Genomic DNA, 27,273 nt, shown 5'->3' on the forward strand with positions numbered 1-27,273 from the left:
TTAGCCACCGTTCTGGTACTCCGAGATTACTCTTAGTATTACCTAGGCTACTCTTGGCGATCTTTTGCACTTACTACTGCTTCTTTCCTGGCACATCTCATCCTGCTTCTTGCATATCCTCTATTAAAACGGGTAGAAGTCGTGCAGATTTTACACGTTTTTTAGATGCAGCGGCTGTAGCCTGGTAGATGAGATGATGGCTTTCCATGCTCTCTTCTGCTCGTCCTCCGTAGAACTGATCTTAAACAGTTGTGCAGTTTGACCTCTGTAACATGACAGAAATGACGTTTAGTTTTTGCCTAGTGTCAGAAATAAAATGGCCACCCCGTGTCAGAAAGAGCAGGAATAAAACTCTGGGCATCTGGGATGCACTGAATCAAACTGCTTTGAGCAGGACAATAGACGTGTGTTATTTTAAATTGCATATGCTTCATTATTTGATTGAATTAACACTTTTCTAGTTATTTAATTGTGGTTATATATTTATAACATGGGAAAATATTATTGAAGTTACCCACTGGGACAGTAGCTGAATAAATCTTAATTTTCTAAGTGGGATTTGTGTGTAAGCTGTTAAATCAAATTCTCTGTCATATTACAGAGTGATACCCAACTCTATTTCATCAGAGATTTTAAAGGGTTTGGTATACATCAAATAGTCTTCAGAAACCAGCAGACTGAACTAAATATCAATTCTTAATGAGTGATCTGTGTCAGTTGCTCTGCTGACTTTTCAACTTTTTTGCATGAAATGGAATGAAAGAGACAAAAAACTAGAAGCACAATGTCACTATCCGCTGTCTTTCTCAATTTATTGTAAGGTATATCTATGCAGGCAGATGCAGAGACCCTTGCTTGAAGCTTGTTGGATGTAAACACTCCTGTTTGGGAAACCAGATAGCGTTAGCAGAGGACCAAGCTAATGAAACTAATGAGTCTCATTTCTGAGCCAGGGCTAGCTTGCAGCTGACTAAACATGAAGAGGGCTAGGTTGCCTTTCTTTGTATGTGTCCATGTAGCTGTGTTCTTTCTGTGTATATTAGAGTTTAGTGGTAGGAGGTTGGTATTGTGGGGTTGTTTGTTTTTGCTTTGTGGTTTTTTTTTTTTTTTTAAATAATAGTTGCAAGATATCTGCAACTTCCAGTTTGTTGTGTACATTCATATCTTCCCTTGAAAAGGACATCAGATAATTTCAGAGTTACTTCAGACTTCATTAACTTCAAGCTTGTTAAGTGAGCATACTAATGATCCCACGGACCAATTTCAAAATGGTAGGAACAGCAAAAATCTTAGTGTTGCAGAAAATTCTCCCATGGCAGGAAAATCAAAGAGAAGAGCTTCTGAATTCAGCTTACCTTGAATTACACTACGTACCATGGGTTTCTAATGTGTGTGTTACTCTTACTGCAGTTCCAAGAAACTACGACCCTGCGTTGCATCCATTTGAGGTTCCACGAGAGTACACAAGAGCTCTGAACGCAACAAAGCTAGAACGTGTGTTTGCAAAACCCTTTCTTAGCTCGCTTGATGGCCACAGAGATGGAGTTAATTGCATGGCCAAACATCCAAAGAGTTTGTCTACGGTGCTGTCTGGAGCTTGTGATGGAGAGGTAAGCTGCAGTTACAAACCACAACAAACAAGGTACCTTTCTTCCTTCTTTTCTTTTTTCTTTCTTGTTTTGTGGTGGGTTTTGTTTTTTTTAAATGCCACCTGCTTACCTTTCTTTATGTCTTTGTTCAGCATGATACCCTATCTTCTCTCAGAAGGTGCAACTTACCTAGTTAGGGGCAGTGTTTCTCAAACTGCAGGTTGTAATTTCCCAGCATGCACAGGCAGCAGCTTTCAGCTGTTCAGCTGTGAGCAGAGGGTGTGACACTTCAGTTCCCCGGCATGGAGCAGTGAATGTTAATATTTACAGTCCATAGTGATTGCTTTTTGCTGCCCATGCGACCCCCCTCTTCCCCTTGAAGAAGTTAAACTGCTGCAGATTAAGAAGATTACATGAAGTCAGATGAGCTAGGGGGAAGGGGCACACAACTAATAACTTTTTGGAATAATAATTTATCATATTGCCTAAAAAATGATAACTCTATATTTGTTTGATTATTTTACATAAATAGTACAAATAGCAAGCAAGGGCACTTTAAATGGAGTCACTTCCAGAAAAAAGTTGCCCGTCTTTCCTGTATTCTCGGTCCTCTCTCACCCTTACATTGTTCGTTTGATAGTACTCGATATGTTTAAAGGTATCTTCTGGGTAGCTGGTTGCTTTCTGCTTTTTATAGAATGTGCATATGTCATGCAGTAGTGTAAGGGAGATTAACCTTCTCAGAGAGGAGAGGAATAAATTTATATGAAATGTTGGCCAGATTTCTTATCCACTGATAGAGCAGGTAAAGTACCGAGTACTATAAATACATACAAATATAAAAACTGACCTCCATTTCTTTCTTTTTTAAATGGGCCCAAATGCTTTGAAACTGAAACTTCTGTGAGAGGTGGACATCTATATAAAATGTAGTACAGCAACTGGACTGAAAACATTCTGTTGGTTCCAAAGGCTATTTCCTTGTACTTTTTTTCTTTAGAGGGGTATTTTTTCTAAAATTATCACTGTTGCTACCTTTTAGCAAGAATTCTAGTTCAAAAATAGGGGAATGCAAAAATACACTAAGTATACCGCTTGGGTGGGGGGAAAGGGTAAGAAGGAAAGAGCCGCACTTTTAATTTTTTTTTTTTCAAGAAGGGAATAATTAAGTAGTTTTAACATTATAAAATCTGGCCAGTGTTCAAGCCAGCTATGCCATTTCATTACAACATGTGTGATCTCTTGTTCTTGAATTATGAACTGCAGTTGTGGGCTGTAGAAAACTGAAATAACAGAATACTTTTCTGTTTTTAATAGGTTAAAATTTGGAACTTGACCAAACGACAGTGTATTCATACTATACAAGCCCATGAAGGCTTTGTTCGAGGCATGTGTGCTCGTTTCTGTGGTACATCATTCTTTACTGTGAGTATAAAGTGTCTCCTTAGTATAGTGTAGCAGTACAGAGTACCTGCTCACCATCTGTTTTCCAGTGAGCAACTTACTCTCTGCCATACAATATTTAAATATTGTATGAATATGTTTATTAAATTTGTCAGTGAACCTGACGATTCTATTTCTGATGAAACTTTTTTTGATGCTGTGATATGGATGTTATTCAAGACTATGGAAGGGATAAATACCAGAAAACTGCTCACGGATGGTCATGTAATTAAAACTTGAGTAAACTAGTTTTCATAAAAGTAGTAGATAGATAATGTTCATTGAAAGACGTACAAACACTTTAAAAAGTAACCATTTGCATATACTATGATTAAAGATAAGCTGATTAATCAACATGGAACCATCTAAGCTTTATTAACTTATATCAACCACAACTGATTCAGTTGCATGTAAACTGTCTGGAAACAGTATGTCTTCCCGTTTGCATTACAACAATTCTAAGATGATACAATAAAAAGAATTGGTTTTGAAGATTAGAGTGTCCTGAGGCTTTGCTTCTTTTGAGCTGGGTATAGAAGAGCTATTTTCACTACAATATATATGTATCTTTTCTGAAGTACATACCAGGTCATGAGGACAGTAGTTAGGATGTAGGAGAAGTCATAGCAAAAAATTCTAAGTGACTCCAGATTAGAATCCCCTTTTGACAGTCCCTCTGCCTGAAAATTGAGAGAGGAGAAGAAGAAACAGTAGTAGTGCTGTCAGGAGAGGAAGTTAAACTTGTATAGCTAACATTTTTTTGGCTGGTTTGCCTGATCCAGGTCACTGCACAGCCATGAAAAAGCTTGTGCTGGCATAGTGCATGGCGTTAGGAACAGGCAACTGGAGCAACTGAGGTGGAAAGTGCCTTTTAACTGTTTACATACTCATCAAAATTACTTCCAGAAGATACTTTGCAGTTTAAGGTACCATTTGATTAAGAATCACAAAATGTAGTCTAAAAAGTAGTCGTCATTCCAGCTCAGCTTTTTCCTATTCGACCCTGGAAGTATCTCTTTTGAAAACTGGAAAAGATTCGTGGATCGAGGTAAAGACAGTTGAATAGGTGAAGGAAAGGTGGTGGTGGTGGGGAAACAGTGACAAACAGGAAATCGGTCACCTCCTTTCGAAAACACACAGATCCCCAGACAGTCTCTGAGCAGCAGCCACTTTGGAAGCCAGCCCCCGCCTCCCCTTTCTTCTTCCACTACCCCAGTTTTTATTGCTGAGCATGATGTTATATGGTATGGAATACTCCTTTGGCCAATTCCGGTCATCTGTCACACCTGCGTCCCCTCCCAGTCTATTGCCCACACCTAGCCTATTTGCTGATGGGGGAGGCAGAGATGATGACTGACAGAGTGTGTGTGTGGGGGGAAATGCCTTGCTTGACACTGTGCAAGCACTGTTCAGCGGTAGCCAAGACATTGGTGCCTTATCAGCACTGTTTTAGCCACAGATCCAAACCACAGTGCCGTATGGGCTGCTATAAAGAATGTTAACTCCGTTCCAGCCAGACGATGTACATGTACCTTCTCAGTTTCTAGCGAAATATTATGACAAGGAGAACTAATCATCTGCTTGGAGGTATGAAAGGGAACAGTGAATAGGCAGGAGAGAGCACTTTACTTCTGTGTATGTCATAGATCATTCTCTTTTGAAAGGCTGCCTGTACTTAATTGCAAAGCACATCTAGTAAAATAAACAGAATATATTTACGTAAAACTGTACATGCCTTTCTCCAATATTCCCAGGTTGGTGATGACAAAACTGTGAAGCAGTGGAAAATGGAGAGCCCGGAATATGGAGAAGAAGAAGAACCTATTCATACAATTCTTGGAAAGGTAGTAAATCTAAGTTTAGATTTTCCCACATCTCTTCTTTTGAATTAAGTTTGAACCAATTCTTATCTAGCTTTCAGAGGAGGGAGAAATAGTTTGATACTGCCTGTTATAATGGGTTGTAAGGTGATGGCATCAAATTTTATAATGGCACTTTTAAAGTATCTTCAAGTTTTTATTACATTTATTTTACATGTAACCAGAAAGGAATATCTCAAATGCCATCAGAGACTGCTTAGATCTGTCTCTACTAATCATTCCTTTCCTGCGAACTGGTCAGATCTTTCAGTAGTCCCTTTCTTTTCAGATGTGTGTTGTCAGTGCTTAGTCTAAATTAAGTAACTTTCTTTTCATGCCAATACCTCGCAGCCATTCAATACAAGATTTTAACTTTACGTCTTTCTTTTTGACAAAAGCGGGCTAAAAATACATACTTCAGCGCTTTCAATTTATGATAAGCTTATTTTAAGAACAACATTAAATGCTTTTTGTAAATAGATAGTTTGAAATGCTTTAATTATTGTAATTTCTATGGAATCTGTTCAGGTCCCCATTGAAAATTTGTAGTTGTACACTTAAAATTTCCATTTGCTTTAAAGTCAGCCGAGACTTTGTAAATGGGCTTCTAATGCTGACTCTATTGTAAATTAACAAGAAATGCATGCATGTACATTAAATTAGTATACAGAAAGCTAGTCTGTTGTGTAAGGGTACATCTGATAAGACTTAGTTTCTGGTAGCAGCGGTGACTTCGTTTTCAGTAATACAAATGAATAAAAACACGGCAGACTCAATATGCAGTGATTTGTTTATCTTTTTTGTAACAGAACATACTTGCATATTTATGTATACAATTGTTTTTGTAAATTGTTTTGTGTTGTTTTTGCTTTTTCTTTTAAAGACAGTGTATACAGGAATTGATCATCACTGGAAGGAAGCTGTTTTTGCCACCTGTGGCCATCAAGTGGACATTTGGGATGAGCAAAGGACAAGTCCTATGTGTTCTCTGACATGGGGTTTTGATAGCATAAGCAGTGTAAAATTTAATCCCATTGAGGTAATGTTTCTGTTGTAAGTTGGAAATCTACATTTTTCTTGATCTGTATGAGAACTAAACTCTAACACCATCTTTAACAGCTTTTTCCAAATTTAGATTTTGATATGTGTTTTAACATAATATTTAGGGAGGTGTTTACACGTATGTTTTTATGGCTATATTGCTTTGGAATGTAGTACCATGTATTTTTGTCTTTTTACCTTTTGTCTCTGTTAGTGGGGGAGAGGAGAAAGAAAAGTAGGGTGGTCTCCGTTCTGCCAACAACAATACATAGCCCGTACCTCAGTCATACAAAGTAGCAGTTACGTGGCTGTGGAGCTCTCATCTCTTCTAGTACTGTACTCCCTGTGACCAAGACTTCTACCCCTCTCCATGGCAAAACAGTTGCATTTGATCTTCTACAGCGGTTCCTATATACCTCTTGGCTGGGCTGTGTTCGTAGATGAAGTGTTTATGAGGAATTGCTTGTTACTTTTGAAGCAGGGAGAACTGGGTGGATTCTGAATCTTACAGGGGAAGCTATTTAAAATGTTTGTACTGAATAATTAGCTCCACAGAAAGAATGATGAATGTATTTCCTTGATTGAAAAAGGAACTATTTGACTACCAGCTTTGTGAAATAGCTTAGGTATCTAATGTAAGCTGTTAACCATACTCAGAATTGTTTAGAAGACCATACACACCGGTTTTCTTTTTTTTTCTTTTAGACATACCTTTTGGGAAGCTGTGCTTCCGACAGAAATATTGTGCTATATGATATGAGAAAATCAACTCCACTAAAGAAGGTAATCTCTTTCTTTTTAACAGAAGCTTATGGCACTAATAATCATACTGAATATGTGAATAGTCTGTAACTCTTGATGACGATAGCGAAAGGGAAGCTCTGAACTGTGAGTTCACTTGAGTTTTCATTGTCTAGTTTTGAGTCTTTTAACTGAGTTTGAATTAACATTGGGCTTTAAACCGTGCAGAGTTAGAAGGGCCCTTTTCTGCATTCAAACGGGCTGTCATGCTCACTCTGTTGTAATTCTTGAAAAAGTGCCTGACCTGACAGCAATTTCATAATAAGAACTTTATGTTCCTATATTGCATTCTGTCTGTGTATGTGTGATTTTTTTTTTTTTAATTTTTTTTTTCCTCCTCCTTGCCAGAAGGATACAAGGTAACTTCTAAGGCATTTCCTTTCCACCATTGGGGAGCCTTGCTCTGTATTTGAAAAGGTGTTTTTCTTCTGCATGGCGATAAACCCTCCCCTATGCACCTAGTATAAACATTTGGAAATCCTTTGCAGTGGAATCAAAATTGTATTTATATGTGGAATTTATCAATGACATGAAGATTCATATTTATCTTTAAGAGAATGTATGTATTTATTTAAAACAAGAAGCCAGTAATTCATACACACATATTAACCTTGATCAAGTTCAGTAGTTTTGAGCCCCAGAACTATCTTACTAATTTTCTTCTTGAAATACAATATTCCGGCTTGTGAATATACACTCAGTATATTATGTACTGTCTGCAGTGACACTGGTCTGATGTACACTAGAACTCTCTATAATGGTACTTAACTTAGTTATAAAATAGGAGTGTTGTTGGCATAACAGCATTTCTTTCTCTCCCTGTGCCCCAACAATTTTTAATGAAGTTTCATTTGGGCCACTGTGACAGTGGTTATAAAAAATTGTCAGTGATGCCAGTTGGCGACTTGAATGTCGAAATGAACACAGTCAGTGCTGTAGATCTGCAGTTACAAGTTAAAAGGATGTAGTCTGAGCCTTCGTAAACTAAGTTGGAATCTAACAGAATTTTATATATGTATATATGCTAAATATGTATGCATACATGTGCATATATACACATGGGTGCACACACACATATATATGTATCTCATGTAGTAAGCAGCATGCTTAGGTGCATTTCCTGCTATAGGAGTAAAACACTGATGAATACTTCCTTGCATCCGTGGATACAGTACTGGGTTTCCTGCTGGGATAGGGATGATTCTCCTGTGGAGAGGCAGGGTGAATGTCCGTTTCTGCATTGAGAGCTAAGAGCTCTGTAACTCCCAAGAGAAGTGTGCTGCTTATTAGAGGTACCTTACCTATGTATGGGCACTGGCTTCTAGCAGTGCTGTGTTCCTGGTGTTTCATCAGCAAAGCAGCTCACATACTGCCCTGAGTTTGGAACTCAGTGGGAGTCCCTTCCTTAACAGAAATAGGAGTACAGCTTTCCACATCATGAAGCAGTAGCTCTCTTGTCCGTTTGTCCTGTCTGTGAGTTTTGAAGTCTTAAGTTTCAAAGAGGGATGGATAAGATGGTGAGATGCTGCCGAAGTGCAAAATAAGAACTAGTCTAAAAAAGCTGGGAAAAGATGAAGGGGAGCACTCCTGTTGCATGACAAGAGGAAGATGTTTTAACAGAAGTTGGTACACTTTAAAACTAAGCCATTCTTGTGCAACCTGTGGGATCACAGGAGAGTTTAGGGTGTTAAAGATAGACTTTAGCATTTAAACAGCTGACAGGAACTGTGTTGTCTTTTGCTTGTAACATTCTTAGCTGTTCACCTCAACCAAATACCTTGTAGGTAGTAAAGGACGACAGATTAATTATTTGGGTGATCCAGTTTTATGTTAAAGTAATCTCAAAATCTCTGGGCTGACACTCTTCGTAAGCAAGTGCTCACAGTTGAAATAAATAAACCAAGATAGCCAAGTCTTCAGGGACCTCACACCTTTGACTTGTGTTAATAAGGACTTTTTCTTATGAAGTGACTAAGTGTATCTACAATTGATTAAAAAATAGTGTCAGAAGATGGCTCCGCTACAGGTTTAGATAGTTCTGAAATGCCATTATTAATGTATTTACAGCAACTTCAATCACTTCCAGCCCAGGTTGCCTTACATAGTTGTTACTGAATATAATGCTAGAACTGTACAGAGAATCCTTTTCTTAGGCACTATTTTAATTCCAAATGACACTGCTGAAATAAATGGAATGCTTGTAAATTTGGGTGAAAAAATAGTGAAGCAAGATGCGGAGCATGGACTTCGACCAAACCTCACCCCTTTTGAAAAAGAGCTGGATTTCTCAGCAATATTAGAATTATTTTGTGGCATGATATAAAATATTTATTATACATACAATGTGTTAACATTTAATTGTGTACTCATTTTGCAGTGGCTGAAAAACTTGGACAGGGAAGAATAAAGAACCCCCCTTGATTATTAGCTTCCCAGATATGTGCAAGGTTTATAACTAGAAGAACAATACTGAAATCTGAGCAAATCCTAGTTGTCACGTTACTGTAAACATAGGGCCTTTCAGTGGCCTATCCTTTCAGTAAAGTCGCTTTTTAAAGTAGAGATCATTTTAGACATCTGATGATTACATCCAGTTCGGGATGCATGTAGTTTCTGAAAATGAGAAGTATTTTGCAGCACAGACTTCATATTGAACAAGATAATGTCACCTAGGAAGTGAGGACTTACGGAGAATGCGAATCATGAGAATATGCACACACTCAAAATCACAACCTTTTCTGGGGGGGTGGTTCAGTAGAGGTCATCACTATTAACTTGCTTTAAGATTGTGTTCATTATTGTAAAAGATATAATTGTACAACTATATTTTGTTACATGTATGTAAATTTATGGTGTTTTTGGCATAGTAAGCTGAGAACAAAAATGAGTTTGGAGTACCATAGTGTTAAACACCCGAATTTCAGGATTTTCAAGTAGGGTTATGGCTGGCCTGGACTACTGTGGAAAATCCCGTTCAGTTTGTTAGTAAGTTGCTCTGTAATTATACATCTACTTTGTGTCAGGCGTGCTGCATGGGTTTTATTTTTAAATACAATGGTTGAAAGCTCCTCCAAGACTCAGCAGAAGCCAAAGCTGTTGTGTTGTACGGGGTGTCAGATGACCTCCTCCCTGCCTCCCCTCCTCCCACAGGGGTCCAGCTGTTACTGCCACAGCTGTCCTCCAGCATGGGGGCATTCGACATATAGCTTCTTAATGCCTTTTGCCTCGTCCACTGTTAGCAAAGTAGAAGGGTCTTATTAAGCTGTCATCAGCTGCCTTCCTCCCACTTCAAGGCAAACTGGTCTCTTTGTAGCCATATGCTTACTAGCAGCAAGCAGATCTTATGAATGTGTAGCAAATGATTCGCTACTAGTACAGCGGTAGTGGTGAGCAGATTACAACACAGTAAGTTCTACATACATTGCTTGGCACTTCAACAGGAGATGGCAACTGTCCTGGAGAATTCATGAACTGCAATTTCAGAGAGAAAATAATGAAGGGATAGTAATAACTGGGAGAACACCAAAATGTTGTAATAGCTTTGCAAATGCTGGTTCACAGTGTCAATTAATGACTATATCCCTTGAAATAACCATTTAATTAGGTGTGTTTATAGATTACTTAACTAAAGGTTCCTGTAAATATGATGAAGTGAAATTTTTCAGGAATTCCAGGTTTACATGTTGACCACTAACATGTTTACATGTTAAATGACTACTCAGAAGAATTTGCTTCTAAGGTGATTTACAGAGGAAAATTTAATTGCTGTGTAGCACAAAGCAGCGAGCATATGATGAGGGACAGGAAGTTCTTGCATTCCAATTCTAACACTGCTAAGGAGACGTTGTCATGTCACTATTCCTCTGCCATAATTTTGCATCTAGAAAGTGCTTGTCTCCAGTGGTACAGGAAGCTTTGAACTACAGCGAGTATTTTACTGCCTATAACAAGGTAGCAATGTGTAAATATCTTTCAGGTTATCTTGAACATGAGGACAAATACTCTGTGTTGGAACCCCATGGAAGCTTTCATTTTTACTGCAGCAAATGAAGATTACAAGTAAGTGTGACCTTGCTTTTTGATAATCCTGATCGTGTTATGTTTTTAATCTGTATCTTGGTGGTTTATCATCATGCTAAAATAAATTTTTGAAAAACTACTAAAACTCTAAATTTGAATCACTTAAGTAATAACCTAGAAAATTGTAGGCTCACTGATTTAAAAAAAAAAAAAAAATTGATAGTAGACTGCCTCTGTCTCTGTATTTCAGTACCTGGGGGGAAAAAAAGCAGTGTACCGTAGAAAAAATGCAGCTGAACCAATGCAAGTGTAACTTGCAACAGGACCTGGAAAATAAGTACTGTTGGTCCAGTCTGAGGCAATATAAGTGTTTGTTTTCTTGCCGGCTCTTGTGAAGCTTGATATATTGTACTGATCAGCTATTTTGATGAGACCATTTCTTAAAAAAAAAAAAAAAATCTTTTGTGAAACAGTTCCAGAGACTGCAATACTTATCCTTTCAATGTCTCAGAGCAGTTTTACTTTTGAACAATACTATTCATGTGAACAGCTAATCTGATATTGAAAAAGCTGTCTCTTCAAAACTAGGCCACTGCAAAATGTGCTCCATATCCTTTTTTCCAGGAAATCAGTGATCTAACAATAGATCACTGTTTTCTTCTAGAACATAGGAATTTTATCGCTTATGGCTGTTTTTCTAAGGAAATGGAGTCTGGCCCAGACCTTGAAAGTGGGTGTTTGTATCTAATGTATTGCTTTTCACCTATTTTGGTTATGGTATGGTGAGGCTACCAGGCTACCTAACCTGTTTGTTTATATGTCTCCCCCCCTGCCCCTTGCTAAACTAAAAATGGTAGCTGTTACTGTCAGGGGCAACTGTCCTCTTGCAGACTAAAGCAATTAGTATAAGCGCAATGGCAAATGCATATATCAACAACGCACACGCAAGTGTTAGCTGGTTATATGGAGTAGCGGTTTTGAATATGATGCTAGCATACTTTTTCATGGGGAATTTGAAGGAAAAAGCAATAGTTGCCAGTAAACTATTGAATAAGAGACATTGACTTAATTCCAGTTCTGCATTCATCTGCAGCAAGGACGGTGAGAAACCTGTTAAATTACAAATTCTTAATATAGTAGTCCTACTAAATAGTATATCTTAAGCAGGTTTCATAAATGCTTTGTCTGTAAAAGCACCTTTCTTATTGGCACTAGGCAAATTAATTATCTACTCAGTTATTATGCCTTGCTATGTATCAATGGGCTTGTTGACTCAAAGGGAGTACAGGTAAACCTCACCTGAGCTTTCAAGTGCTTAAGGGCAAACCAGCTGTGGTCCAGCAGCTGTGTGTTTATTTTTAATGCTTTTCTACAGATAGTGTGCTCTGCTGAACTAGTATCTCCATGTATTGAAGGACCAAGCTTTCCTTGGACTCCTACATTGTCTGGCCTAAAGACAGTTAGGCAGTAGGAAAGGGTGCCAACCAAATGGAAATGTCTCAGTAGACTCTGAATTACTAGGAGTTCCCAATATGGGAATATCTGGAAACATTGCAGGGTTGATAGGCTTGCCGTAATGATTCAGAGATGCTTGTCCAAGTTCAGGTTATATACTTAGATCTGAAGATGGGGTAAAGGAGGACAGTGTGGTGGTTGGAGAAATAGGTTTGGTCAGTGACCCATCAACAGATGATGAAGGGAAGAGTGGAGACTATCTGTTCTGAGCAAGAAACCTAGGTCTGATCCAGTAACTAAAGCCTCTGGTTAATAAACTTTTTTCAAGCCCTAAACAATGCATCATTCTTTCTTTTCGTGTGTTATGAGCAGTTTTAAAGAGTTACCTCTGCAATATGGATCTAACCTTAAGTGTGGTTTATGTATGATTAAAGTAGCTGTTCAGCAAAAATGTACTATTTGCTTAAGAGTTGTTAAGATACTAAGCTGTTGGTGTATTTGTTTTAAAGCTTATATACTTTTGATATGCGCTTTCTTGAATCACCTGTGACGGTGCATATGGATCACGTGTCTGCTGTTCTTGATGTGGATTATTCACCCACTGGGAAAGAATTTGTCTCTGCCAGCTTTGATAAGTCGGTCCGCATTTTTCCTGTAGACAAAGGTCACAGCAGGTGAGTGATTTTACACCTTTCTCTCTTGCTGTCATTCATTCCAGTGACCTCCCTCCCTAGTCCTCAAAATTCTGCATTCATTAACATATTCATTGAGGCATTCACTTCCTGTGAATATTGAAATCTTATTCTGTATATAATTTGAGACTGACAGGTCATGTAGTTGACAGATATTCTGGAGTATGTATTAGAGCAGAACTACTTAATGGATAGCAGTACTTACGCAGTTTTGTATTAAAATTACAGTGGATTGCTGTTCTCGGGTGTACTCACCAAGATGAATCCCATCTTATTTCCCTCTATATGTATCTTTAATGTTTTTAGGTCACTTTGTACTGTATCTCTCACCACTTAAGTTTGCAGTGCCTTACAACCTTGTAGCATTTGGTTTTCTAGGGACTGTCTTCATCCTGCATGGATGATTGCTAAAGATGTTACATGAAAAGCATTGTTGTATGAATTCCTGAGGATCAGTTTGGGACACTTTTGTGATCTGTTTCGGTACATTTATTACCATTTGTTCATATGTTGTTAACCAGGTTTTGATTCATGTGACAATGCTTTGAATACAATTCACTTTGAATTAGTTTTTCATGTAAGATTTCATAAGGCAGTGTATTAAATATTTTGCTGAAGTTCAGATTGGATCTAATGTGTCTCCATTATTTTTTTTTCAGTTTGAAATTTGAAGCAAGTTATCAGATCTGTCTGGTATCACTTGTTCCTCATAAACCTACCTTCGTTATTCTCTGTTGTCAGTTCTTCCTCTTTTTTTCTTTATTCATAACTTTATTTTACTTCTAGTTGCCTTCCTCTTTCCAACCTCAGCCCCCCCAAAACTTGCTACTAGGTCAAATTCTAGGTGGCTTGGGGGGTGGAAATATTGAAATATTGATTGGGGGAGGAGTATATTTTTATTATTAATTAATGCAGTTACGTATGCATTATTCAGCATAACTGTTTGTATGCTCCTATACTGCATTAAAGATTGAGAGGGGCTGTTTACATTTTCCTTTATATCTAATCTACAGGTAGTTTTCGTTTTCTTCCTGTCTTGCAATAATATTTTAAATGTAATTAGGTATTGCAGTTCCTTTGTGGGTTTGTTTTGGTTTTTTTAATTCTTGTATTATTAAACAGTATGGTTAGCAGCTCCTGTGTTCTACAGATTCTCCTTTCTATGGAATAGTCATGTTCACAAAAGTGGTGATATGCAAAATTAAAGCACATCATTGAGGGGAAATTTGCAGACCCCATAATGCAACAGTAAAAGGCTTTATTCCACATTATAGCAGATTGTTGCCAAGGCCTGTGGAAGGAATTTTCCTCTTTGTCCCCCCTTTTTTTCCCCCTCCTGTGTGGTGGCCATAAATCTAGTGAGGAAAAGCCTTACAAATGAAGAACTTAGCTTCATATAAGCTGACTAGGGCATTCTGGGACACTTAAAATTCTTTAGAAGCTGGGCTTTTTCAGAATTGCACAGTTGAAATTAATCCCATGGAATGGAGGAAAGTCTCCAAATGGAAGATCTGATCCCACTTGGAAAACTGAGAGGGCAGTCAAGAGTATCTGTAAACAAGGATCCTGATGGTATTCCAGTTTTGACTTTTGCTTTCCCGCCAATTTGAAAAACTCCTAACTTCCCACTGCTTTCTATTTTATTTTAAAATGAAAATTTGGATTAGGAAATTGATAAGCCGTAAGAAGAAGATTTATTGCGAAGTTGATTAAATTTAGTAAATTCTTGGTAAACAGAACCGGATGTCTGTGCAAATTTTGACAGATCCGGGTTATTTGGCCATGTTTTGTGTTTTTCCTTTCCCTGAGAATGATATTTAATAGCTTGTGATGACAGCACCAGGAGAGGCAAAGGCTGAAAATTCAGAATGAGGAAAGGAAAAGTACTTAGTTACCCGAAGGTGGGTGAAGAAAAGCTTTGTTATTGATCCAAATAGTAAAATGAAAGTAAACATAGAAATGCTTATGAAAATGGGTATGTGCACACACGCTATTAAACATCAACATCAGTAAAAAGCTGATGTGAGTATTAATGTTTTCTGAAGGTACTCATGCTCAGTCTTCCACGTGGTTGTTCTTGTAGAGGATCACTTGAGTGTGAGTTAAAGAGGTGGTTAAGCTTATTAAAGCTTATTTAAGGTGATACATTGATTACTTCTGTTTTTCTCACAACCCCTCCAGCTCAACCCCAGTCTAGTTTTTCCACGGCTCTTGAATAGGTGTTGTTTCCGTATTTCCCTTCCATTACTACTTGGATTTTACTTGTAAAAATAACTGGGTAGAAGAAAGAGAATGGTTTATAAGCTGCAGTGTGTGACTGATATACCAAAGGAGTGGATATTAGTGGACAATAAGTAGGCCTTACTTATTCTTCACCTTTAGAATGCTAAGAAATAATGAAAATTACTAGAATTTTTATAGTAGAAATAAAATAATTTTTATAGTAGAAATAAAATTTTTTATAGTAGAAATAAAATAATAACTTTATGAATATTATTGTTCTGCTTGTTTGGTACATACTTAATGAAAATTAGATAAGAGTTTAATTTAAATATTGGTTTAAATGTAACACATTGAAACATTTTTCAACAGGTGCCAGCACTTGCTGAGCAGCAGTCTGATCGGCAGAAATTAAGTCTAGTTTATGCTTTAATAGCCACCCAGCTGTTCCGAATCCGTTTTTACTAGCTGGTATTTCTTGTTGAGTTCTTGTTTGCAGGACCGGAGACTTTTCTTTGAGTTTTTAGGGTTTTAAGATTTTTCCTAGGAGTCCCTTAGACAATGATAAGGAAGTCCATTTTTGGGGAAAGGAGGGAAATCACGATGAAGAGTAGCCAATCCATTGCCATGTCATAAATGGACAGCTGGAGGTGTTTATTTGCTGTTCTCTTTCTTGTTCACAATGGTGGTGTCAGATTCTTTGGCACTCATTCTTCTGCAGTCCCATTCTGTAATGCTTGATCGGTGTAACAGCATATTAATGAACATTATTTCAGGAACAGTATGCATATCATATTGTATACCCATGGCATGTTTTGCAAAAACAGTTATTCTTTAGCTATTTACTGTAACTTCTATGAAAGCACTTATTTAAAAAGCATCTTGTCCTAGGTGTCCTTTATCAGTCTAACAATCACACTTTATTTGAATTTATCTATATATAGATTTAAGATCAGCACATTGTTTAAAAAAAGATTTTTTTAAAAAAACAACAAAAAGTAAAAAATAAATTTTGCCTTGAACAGAATGCTTTGTGCTGTTTGAAAGGCAATGTTGGTGGGAAAAGTGATGATAGATCACTTAAAAATGTTTCTCTCTGTTTTAGGGAGGTATATCATACAAAACGAATGCAGCATGTCATCACTGTAAAATGGACTTCAGATAGTAAATATATTCTGTGTGGCTCAGATGAGATGAATATTCGTCTGTGGAAAGCTAATGCTTCTGAAAAACTGGGAGTGGTAAGAATTGTATTTTACTTTTTGTTATCGCAAGACAAGATGTTTGGGGTTTTTTGTTATTACAACTGGTTAGCCTATTCAACTTCTAAAAACTTGTTTCTAAAGGGAAAATGTAAAATTGTAGTTTGACATTTGTATTTAATTTGAAAACTCACATGTGCAGTATAGCTCATTGCATTTACTGCGGCCTATAATAATAATAGTAAAATTACATGCCTTGTTATTGCTACACAAGGTGCCATTTTTTTGGTCTTGTTTAATGTTAACAATAATCATCAGTTCTAACTAAACTAGATTGGAGTTTTTTACCTGGGTGCTACACGTGAGAATTCATCCCTTTGCACTAGAGAAAAAGCAATAAATTCTGGTTTGCCATACATAAGTCATTCTACTGAAGCTTAGGGTTACTACTTTTAAAAATTGACTGGCACGTAACTGGTTCATGTGCAGTTCATACCGTGATAAGCATATGCATTGTAAAATAGACCGTTTGCACTGATGCATAACTGAGATTGTCATTAACCTATATAACTCTCAGATATCAAGTGGGCAAACCAGTGTGGTGTTTGAAGTCCATTTAATTCAATGTAAGTCAGTTTGGCTGAAGTGTTCCTAGTAAGAGCAGACATCAATCAAATTAGATACAGGTTTTTTACAGTTACAGTTGTTCAAATGTTTAAATATAGACAAAGCCAAAATGTTCTATTACAGTTACCACTTGCATATATTCATCTGCACAGTTGTATGAAAGTATTGAATGAGTTTGGAGAATGAATTTGACACTTTGTCCGCTGGGAGTAATCCCTTACGTAGCTTTATATTGTCATGGTGTTTTGGAGGTGCTTACATTGCTTTTTCTGAGCCCATCAGCATAGCTGTCAAATAATGTTTGGGGGAATTTCTACTTGATCTTGTGAAAGATTGAGGGGGGAGGAAAGGGAAGCTGTAATTCAGGGAAAAATATTGTACAGTTAAGGGATGGATCTGTTGCATAGTTACGTCTAGTGCTGCTTGCGGTTACGTGAAGCTCCATCAGGTTACAGTATCTGCGGAGCTGGGAGAGGTGGCAGATAATGGGAGTGGTAGGAATACTTAGGGCTACAATGCAGAATGGGATAATTCATGGACTGTTGTGCACTGTGAAGCACTGGATATGGAGTAGCACAGCTAAAACAGTATGTATATCTTTAGCCAGGGCCCACCACAGGTATTTGGAAGTCCTATTATTTTTCTCATCTTTGCTATAGAGCTATAGATAAAAAAACCCCGCAACTTTGTAGCCTGTGCAGTATTTGTGGTTATAAACTACTATTTCAGTAAAATTTCTTTAATGGAATAACTCTGCTTTTTTGTTGAGGATGCTGTTTTTTCTGTTCTAAATTGATTCTTGGGATTTTCCCATGTAGTGCTTCAGTCAAACATTTAAATATCAGTCCCATACTTCCTACTTCCAAGGACTCTGCAAAGCTCATTATAGACTGTCATGGTTTAACCTCAGTTGGCAACTGAGCACCACGCAGCCGCTCGCTCACTCCCCCCCCGTGGGATGGGGGAGAGAATCGGAAGGGTAAAAGTGAGAAAACTCGTGGGTTGAGATAAAGACAGTTTAATAGGTAAAGCAAAAGCCGCGCACGCAAGCAAAGCAAAACAAGGAATTCATCCACTACTTCCCATGGGCAGGCAGGTGTTCAGCCATCTCCAGGAAAGCAGGGCTCCATCACGCTTAACGGTTACTTGGGAAGACAAACGCCATCACTCCCAACGTCCCCCCCTTCCTTCTTCTTCCCCCAGCTTTATATGCTGAGCATGACGTCACATGGTATGGAATGTCCCTTTGGCCAGTTGGGGTCAGCTGTCCTGGCTGTGCCCCCTCCCAGCTTCTTGTGCACCTCCAGCCTTCTCAGTCGGTAGAGCATGGGAAGCTGAAAAGTCCTTGACTACTGTAAGCATTACCTAGCAACAACTAAAACATCAGTGCCTTATCAATTTTGTTCCCATCCTAAATCCAAAACACAGCACTGTACCAGCCACCAGGAAGGAAATCAACTCTATCCCTGCCGAAACCAGGACATAGACTTTACTTTTTGATGAAACTTTTATGTTGAATTTGCTTAGATGGTGTGGTGTTGGGCAGAAATATTACCTGTTTTCCTATTGTTGTATCCATATGCTCATGGCAACACCCTTTTCACCTGTTTTTACAGTATTAACTGAAATTTTGTCTCTTTTTTCACTATATGCTTAGCGAGCATGCTGTCTCTCTCTAAGATGTTCTATAGCAGAATTGTCGGGTATTTTTGACATGCATCTTTATTCTGTGCCCTTTGTATGAAGGAGAAGTGGGTAAAAAGAATGTTGACTTCTTTTTGACTATTGACTACTAGATGGCATTGGCTCCTTTTCTTATGAAAGAGTAAGGATACTCGGCTCTGGGAAGTAATAGACAAACCCAGCTACTCCTGCATCGTAGAAGTATTACGTACCAAAAGGACAACTTAGCTATTGTTTAAGTATTCAAAATGTAGAGTGGTAGATGACATTCTGCTGTTTTCTGTAGTATTTACATCAGTGAAAACCGGCCATGGATGGGCCTAAAAAAGGCACTGCTAGTTATGGCTATCAGGTATTGGATATGGCCTGCACATTGAGTCTTGTGTTCCTTGACCTGACAGTGAATCCTACGTAAAATAGCCTATCCTTTGTTTTTTTCTGTTTGTAAGTACAGTGTTGCTGCTTGACATGCCTTTTGGAGGCTGCACGTACGAGTCAGTTCTGCTGTTGTGGGACCATACAAATATAGATTTTGTAGCATGCATGCATGTAAGGGTTTGTAAGCATTTCTGTCGAAGGTCTTCCCAAGAGAACTAAGTCAATAGATATCTATAACACACAGGTCAAGTGGCATGTGGGGTTTTTTGATTTTTTTGTTTGTTGGTTTGTTTTTTTTAAGATCAGAAATGAAAGTCATCCCATCATACAGAATACAAAACTTGTCAACCTATCGTAAAAAAAACCACCTTGCAACATCAAAAGACATCTTAAAGCAAAATTATTTAGAAATACAGAAAGAACTTACAAGGGACATAGTGAATTATGTAGAAAAATTGCTCTCATGTCACATGGATGACACTAATGAACTTGTAAATAATTATGTTATAAGAAGAGACAATGTTTCACATCCCCATATCTTGTGTGGAATTGAGTTCAAGCATGATGCTGTTGAAGCCTTGAATTTAGCAAGACACGGAATTTGGATATTAAATTAGTAACTGTCTGAAGCTGCTATAATTGTTTAAAAATTTTTTTTAGAAGCACTGTGAAATTTTGTTTTTCAGATGTGTAGAGAGTAATTGTTGTTAATAGGACTTGAGTGGAATCTTTATGGCTTATCCCGTTCTTGGATATACCTTGGAAATGTTGCTTGGATTCAGGCAACTGCGCCAATCCTTGTTTGATTCAACCTGGTAGTTCCTGTGATTCTTAACATTGTAACTGTTAATGGCTGTTTATTAGGTTCCACTGTTTAGTACCTGCTCCTTCTTTTTTAGAGGATTGGTGTTCTTATCTTTGTAGACATATGCTTGCTCATTTTATAAATGGCCAGTTCTTCCATAGTCTGGCTATTTTTTGAACACTTTGAATATTCAAAGCTGAACATCCAGTAATTCTGTCAGAAGTGTCAGAATATGTCTAAAATGCTTAGTTGCTTGGTCTGCTATTTTTCTTCTTGGAGAAGATTTGATTGAATGACTCATCCAAAGGTCACTGTATTTCTGATATAATGCTAACATCTTGTAATACATTGTGTTTTAAGATGGATATTTTTGGGGTGGGGGTGGATGGAAACCAGCATCCTGAAAGAGAAAGAAAAATGGTAATCAAACACTTTTTTTTTTCTTTGGTGAGTACTTAGTCTTACTTGCTTTTAGCGTTGCTGGGTTCCAAGGAAGTTATAGTGAATATATCGTACTTATGTTGTGACTGATGAACGTTTATCCAGTTGGAAAGTTGTACTTTCTGAACCGTGGCTACCCTAGCAGTCATCAGTTCTGACATGCATGTTTCTTTTGGTTTTTAATGTATTTGGCATTGCGCTCATTATTCAAAATCAGTGAAACATTATAGTAAGAATAAAAGTCTCTGGAGGAGCCAGGGGCATGCTGTGTCTCCACTCCACTGACAATTAAGTCTGCATGGGTTTTACATAGGGGTAACAACCCCCAAATTTCTCTGTTGGAGCTACTGCAGAAGTTGCTTTAAAATAATTTGCAATGTTTAGTTTTTTTAATAAAGGTTGATTAAATGATAAATAATTATTATTAAATGGGACTCAACAGGTGTTATTTTTAAAGCAGTAAACATCTAGCTCTGCATATCCAGAAGCAAAAGACTCAATTAAACAGACTTTTGAGATACTCCAGACTGTTCAAATACTGCACATAAAATATGACATGTTAAGTATGTTTGAGGCTTTTGTACCTGTGCTCTTGGAGAGGTGTTTGGGATTTCTGAAAAGGTAAATGACTTTGGCTTTTGAGGAAAAGAGGAAAGTAGAGCCTCGTCTGAGTGAAAAGGCTGGAAAAGCAGTAGTAATAGAGTAGAATTAAATTAATTAATACAAAGAAAGGGATAGATTGGGGCTTTTGAATTGTAGTGGAAGCAATGAACCATCAGTAAAACTTCAGAAACCTGTATTGTTCTTCAGTCTATTGCCACATTATAAAAAATCTACACCTGCAGTTCTTGGAGGGTAAATGCTTAGTAACATTACTTCTGTGAGTAACAGCTGCAAAATTTGGCTCTTACATTTCCACAGTAGTTAGGAATTAGAACAGAGCACTGGACAGTTGAAGAAGAAAACTTTCTGCTTGGGAATGATTTGTATTTCAGTAAGCGTAAAACTAGTGTGAGGAGTGAGTGTAACAGTAGTGGAGCATAGGTTTGCTGCTTTCTTGCAAGATGCAGAAATAACAGCTTTTGAGTAAAGACTGAAAAAGATAAGAGGAAGTGCAGTTAGAAGTCTTGGTTTTGCTCTAGCAAAGTGCATTAGCAGGAGCGCATCAGAACTGTCTAAGTAATTGTATATCCTTTCAGTCTGCTTCTAATACACAGTTCCATTTTGTGAAATGCGGCTGATAACAAGCAGTACCAGATACTGTGTGACATGGCATTCTTTTTGTAGTGATTTTGGGGTTGTGATTCAATGCACATGTAACTTCATCCCTTTAGCTATGATTTTGTGCTCTTAACATCCATGTTACCTTTCTTTTTTTGTCATCCATTTAGATGTAAAGAAGCCATAAGTTTTTGGTCCAAGGAAACAATGAGTAATAAACTTTATGGCAATAAATTTAGAAAGGTGTTTTCAGCAGAGCAATGGAAAAAAATTAAAGACAAGCTATGGGATACTTTTGCATTCTAAAAACATCGCACCTGTGCTCTGTTTGCCCTAACCTAGAAGGGCAACCTGGACAGGATAGATAAACAGCCATTTCATATTCTCATGCTGAATTACAGGAGTCTAATAGTGTGAAGTTTTAAGTACTGCACAGTGCAAATACAGCTCTCTTTAACAGGAGAATTTTTTGTTAAAGGTGGTTTTAGCTCTTCAATTGGGGCTTTGGAAAAATGCTTACCTTCCTTCTGCTTAGATGGGAAAAATAACCAGCCTCTATCATCTGGAGGGAGGAAAGAGGCATGGGCAGTTTACTCGAGGACACATTTTCCTATTGCTGACAACTTCATTGCATTTTAGAGTTCTTTTTCCCCCTTTCTCACTCTAGATATTTTCTGTGAAGTATTGCTGTGGTAATGGCACAAATCAGTTGTCTTTCTGCCACATGATTTCTGTTTTCCTCACACAGGAAGGAAGTTGCACGTTCACTTTTGGAATGTGTGAAAAAAGGGTCATACGTCATCTTTGACCATGTCTTCCACTCATGATGTCATATAAATCCTAATTCATTACATTGTAGAGTGTTCTAGTCCCTATAAACAAAATCTCTAATCCTGCTAAATCATGCTGAGTTTACAGCATCTTCTCCAGCTCAGAGCAGAATGGGAAGTAATGCTGTTCTCTTCATCTGTTTACGCTGACCTTTGTAAAATGACTTGTGAGAGAGAGAGGGAGATTGGAATTCAGTGCATTATTGCAGTCTGCTTTCTTAGCTAGCTACTGTCTCTCATAAACAGCCAGAAACTTTTCATTACTGCAAAATTTTCTTTTACCATCATGTAGATGAGGGTGCACTTAGCACAGCCTGGTACATGGGGCATTGGCATTCAGTAGTTGGATGGAAAGTCACCAGCTATGTGCCTTTCTATATACCACATTACACATAAAAATGGCATCAGACTCAAACATAACCACCGCTTAATCTATATTAGTTTTTTAAATAAGATACCCTGGATGTATCTTTAATTTACAGATTCACCTCTTGTCTGTAGAATCATCAAGGTTATACTAAATCAGCAGCAATTTGCTCTTCTTAAATTAAAGGAAAATCATTGCATTTAATTAAAATAAAAGCTCTTTAATTTGGATTATGTTGGCAGTTTTCTGCAGAGTGGGAACACCTGGGATTTATTGAGAGTGAACCAGCTATTCAGGCTGGCTCACTAGAAGGAATTTCAGTAAAGGGCCGGGGTAGTTTTAGTGGCTTAAGATTGTAAAATTTACTCGCTTGCAATTTGAGAGGTTGTGATAAATGTAAGTAAAGCAGAAGAAATTGTTTTTATGAATAAGAAGGTGTGGAGAAACAGAGGTTAAGAGTATTATGTGTCTCTGCCTCAATAACAATTTTCTGAGCGATGAGCAACTCTGCATCTGGTACCTGGTTTCTTTATTGTCCCAAAGGAGAAACTCCTTTGCCATATGTTTTATTAATACTTGCTTTCAGACCTTTAATGGTATTTTAGACCAAAATTATCTGAGTATAATATTTATTTTTTCGGAAGTTATGAAATATTCTAACAGAAGTCACTTCTAAAAGTGACCTCCAGAGTGGAGAAATAGCCAATTGCTGATTTCTAAGGGAAACAAAGCATGTTTCATAATAATGCAGGTGAAATTTCCAGATTCTTGTGTGTGTAATAAAGTTGTTGGGGTGTTTTTATTGCTTTTTTGTGTTAGTGTTTGAAACTCAGGTTCTGTTTTTTCTTGAGAAAGTAAGAAATAAGTGAAACTAAGTCAGTTGCAAAGCTGAATAAATAGAAGTTGTCTGAATGATTGTTTTGCTTTTAATACTTTAGGTTCAGGTAGTAGTGGATGAAATAAATATGGGAGGACAAAAGACTTGTGCCACTGCTTGTTTGAGAATACGAAAGGTTTTTAGATGTCGGAAATACTGGAGTTATAGAGTGATACAGGATTATCCTCTGTTAATATCAAAAGATTTTCTGTTTATGTTAAAAAAAACCACTAAGTGGCTTGGGAGTAGAGGACTTTTTTTTTCCCATAAAGATTCACTTGCTGCTTTGGTCAAAGTCTGAAAGCTCACTAGGCTGAAATACAGCTGAAATTCCCAGATTTCCCAAGCAAATCCAAAATACATAGAAGCTGATATCCCTCATGAAGCAGTGCATGCTTTAAACAAAAACACAGCACGCACAGATTTTTTTCTTTTTGATACATAAGCATTAGGACCAAAGGAAACATGCCTGGTTGGAGAAAAAAGGAAAAAAAAAAAGAAAAATCCTCTGTAGGTTAGCTGTTAGGAAAAGGCTTTTCTCACTTTCAATGTTATAATGGTGGCTCAGACATAATTTTACACATGGATAAAGTTAAAGTCTTTTGTGGTAATGCTAGCTCACCTGTAATTCACATGTTTGTGATACTAAGATATTTTTAGCTGCGTGATGAAAGTTGGAACTCCCTGTCTGCCATATAGTCAAGCTAATACTTGAAATCTGGTATGTACACTGTGCTTCCTAATGGATCAAGGCACTGGGTAAGATTTAGGCCACCTAAAGAGCTTCTGTAAAGCTGTTCATGAAGACAATTCATTTATAGCGTTTGTACTTACACTGGCTAGTGATTAAAATGCCTGCAAATCTTTGTTTCACAGCAAAAGTTGTTCATCAGCAGGGGTTAGGAAAGCAGGCAGACTCTGATCAAAGAGGTTTTACTGTCAACTATTTCTATTCTCTCTTCTTTCTCTACAGCACATTAAAATCTGATGTTCAGGAAGTAAATTCAGTTACTTTACTGAACTTTGAAACCTGTGACAATGTTTTGTGTTTGAGCATTGGGGTATTGTTGAAATTGTAGGTTTTTATACTTAGCCTAATGCTGAAGTTTCTGCAGTTACAGCCATTTGCTAGAAGGAAGCCATTTGAATTAAAAGTTAAAATTTTGTTTCGTGGAGAAAATCATGACAGTTAAATCCCTGTTCTTTTATAACATGTTTGTCTCTGTTGTTTTCCCCATAGCTTGCACCACGAGAGAAGGCAGCTATGAACTACAATCAGAAGCTGAAGGAGAAGTTTCAGTATCACCCACAGATCAGACGCATAGCTCAACACCGTCACTTGCCTAAAAGTATATTTTGCCAAATCAAGGAGCAACGTATCATGAGAGAAGCTCGTCGGCGAAAGTATGTCTTCCTCTTCTGGCTTTGTTTTCTCTTGATCTTAACAAAATGCATCACTGCAGTGCTGTAGCAGCAATGTATGGGAGTGTTAGAGCTACGGTGCGTGGGAAGAACAAGTATGAGCTACTTTTAACATCTGAAGAAGTGATCATGAACTACTGGATTGATTAACCTTTGATTATAAGGAAAATGCAGACAAATGCCAGTATCAATGAGGACTGGCTGCTTGCTAAAAGTTCACTGAAGAAATGGGAGCAAATACCGTGTTGGAAGGAGCCACAGTGCTGTTAAGCATGACATGATGCAACATTGCAATGGAAACAGAATGGGCTGTTTTGGGGGTGTGGAGGTCTTTTTGGTTTTTTTGGGGGGTTTTTGTGTGGTGGTTTTTTTAATGCCAAACTCCAGGATGAGTGTTTTCCGTCCCCTGGATCATTGCCATATTGGAATTTCTAGGAACAGAAGGTGGCATACTTTGCCGTAGCCATTAAATTAACAGTAAAACCAAAAAGTGGTGGGTTTTAGTCCTCTTTCTCAGCTGAAAGACTCTACAAACTTGAGCAGCAAATCCTGTTGACATGACACCCAAGTAAGCTGAGCTCCCAAGAAAAGGCTCGATTTGAAACTTTTCTGAATTGGCCAATTTTAAAGTTATTTTTCAAAGGGACGATCCTTCTTCTCAAAGGAGGAAGTACGTGGCTTTTGATTAATAAAAGCAGAGCAATTCTTAATTTTTTTAAAAATTGTAGGCTATCTCCATTAGTAGCTTAAGGAGGAAGCTAGTATTTTTTAAATCTTTGTGCTAACTACTGAACTTCATTTTTCTGTTTTTTGTTTCTAGGGAACTGAATCGTCGTAAGCACAGCAAACCAGGATCTATGCCATTTGTGTCAGAGAGGAAGAAACACATTGTGGCAGTAGTGAAATAATTGTTTTCACATGTACAATATGTCATAATGAAAGAAAATGTCGCTATTGATGAATCCACTGTACAAAAGTTGATGGACATTGGTAAGACAGCGTATAGCTCCAGAAGCGTGGCTTTTCTTCCAAGTATACACATGCTCTCATTTCTCAAGTCATCGTCTGCCTTGGGTAGTCATAAGAATTGGCCCTGTAATCATAGAATCATAGAATAGTTCGAGTTGGAAGGGACCTCTAAAGGTCATCTAGTCCAAATCTTTTATTGCCCCATTTGCTTATCTGATGTTACTGGCCCAACGCTGTGTATTGCAGTGGAGTTTGAACCTTTTGATGTAAGCAGATAACTTGGTAGTTGGTGGAGGTTATCTGTAGTTCCAGTCCTGCTCCTTGGTACTGTTACTACAAAAGAAGGATGAAATCAATTCAGATTTGTCAGAGGCAAAAAAAACTTTGTTCTATGTAGAGTTATAAAATCAGTTGTCCTTACACTGGTTTGTTGGGTTTTTTTAAACAAATCTAATAAGGTAAACAAGTGACCCTAAGGCAATGGACTAGATCTTGATTATTCCAACTGACAAATATACTGCATTATACTTATTACAGTACGATATATTGTTTTTGTTTTATCCAAAAGGAATTCAACAGGAGTGTCAGACATCTGTAAACATACTTATAGTTTTGTTCTGTCTTAACTATTATTACATGATTTGATAAAACTTCAGACTGTTGAAGTTGCTAATATTAATAATGACACAGTTAAATAAATCTTCTCTTTAGCATATTTAAAACTTCTAAAATCTGGATGAAAGATGACAGAAATTATATAACCCCCCGAATTTTTTTTAGGTGAGATTTATTATAATCCTTCTATTTTAAGTTCATATATAAAAAAAATAAATAAAAGCTTCACATTTCACAAGGTACCTGTAGCCCGAAGTTCTTTTACTGTTTGTCTGGGAAATGCTCTGCTTCTCTTCCAGTGGAATAGACTTAGCTTTTTACTGAAGATACTAAGGTGATCAGAAAAGTATGCTGGAATTCATCTAGGCCTTCTAGGCTTGAAGGCTTCTCTTGCAGAAATATGAGATACTTAATAACCATAAGTGTTGCTTAACATCTTCCGTACTAAAGGATTTTTTTAAGCCTTTGCACTACGATGCAGTCTGTAATGACATTCCTCTACCTCCCTGAGTTTACGCACAAAAGAAATTTATGAACTCAATTAGAATAAACTTTATAGTTTAACTTTTTTATTATTTTAATCTGGAAATTGAGCATTTTGAGCACTTACCTTCATACAGCATCCTGTTTAACATATCTACTGACACTAACATCTGTATGCATTTCTAGCTCTCACGCTTTCACTTGTTTCTTCCAGCACTGGTTGGGCAAAATTC

General features: G+C 37.5%; 1 protein-coding gene across 1 annotated transcript; it reads left to right on the forward strand.

Annotated features, from left to right (window-relative positions):
* Nucleotides 1-1,268: 1,268 nt before the first annotated feature.
* DCAF13 (DDB1 and CUL4 associated factor 13) lies at nt 1,269-26,423 on the forward strand. The gene is made up of 10 exons (XM_009323131.1): nt 1,269-1,610; nt 2,907-3,014; nt 4,787-4,876; nt 5,775-5,930; nt 6,638-6,715; nt 10,710-10,792; nt 12,718-12,882; nt 16,226-16,361; nt 24,792-24,955; nt 25,794-26,423. Exons 1-10 carry the CDS (start codon nt 1,269-1,271, stop codon nt 25,879-25,881), a joined length of 1,410 nt encoding a protein of 469 aa, XP_009321406.1. The 3' UTR covers nt 25,882-26,423.
* Nucleotides 26,424-27,273: the final 850 nt, after the last annotated feature.

The sequence above is a fragment of the Pygoscelis adeliae genome, unplaced genomic scaffold, assembly GCF_000699105.1.
Source record: "Pygoscelis adeliae isolate BGI_AS28 unplaced genomic scaffold, ASM69910v1 Scaffold174, whole genome shotgun sequence".
Taxonomy (NCBI): domain Eukaryota; kingdom Metazoa; phylum Chordata; class Aves; order Sphenisciformes; family Spheniscidae; genus Pygoscelis; species Pygoscelis adeliae.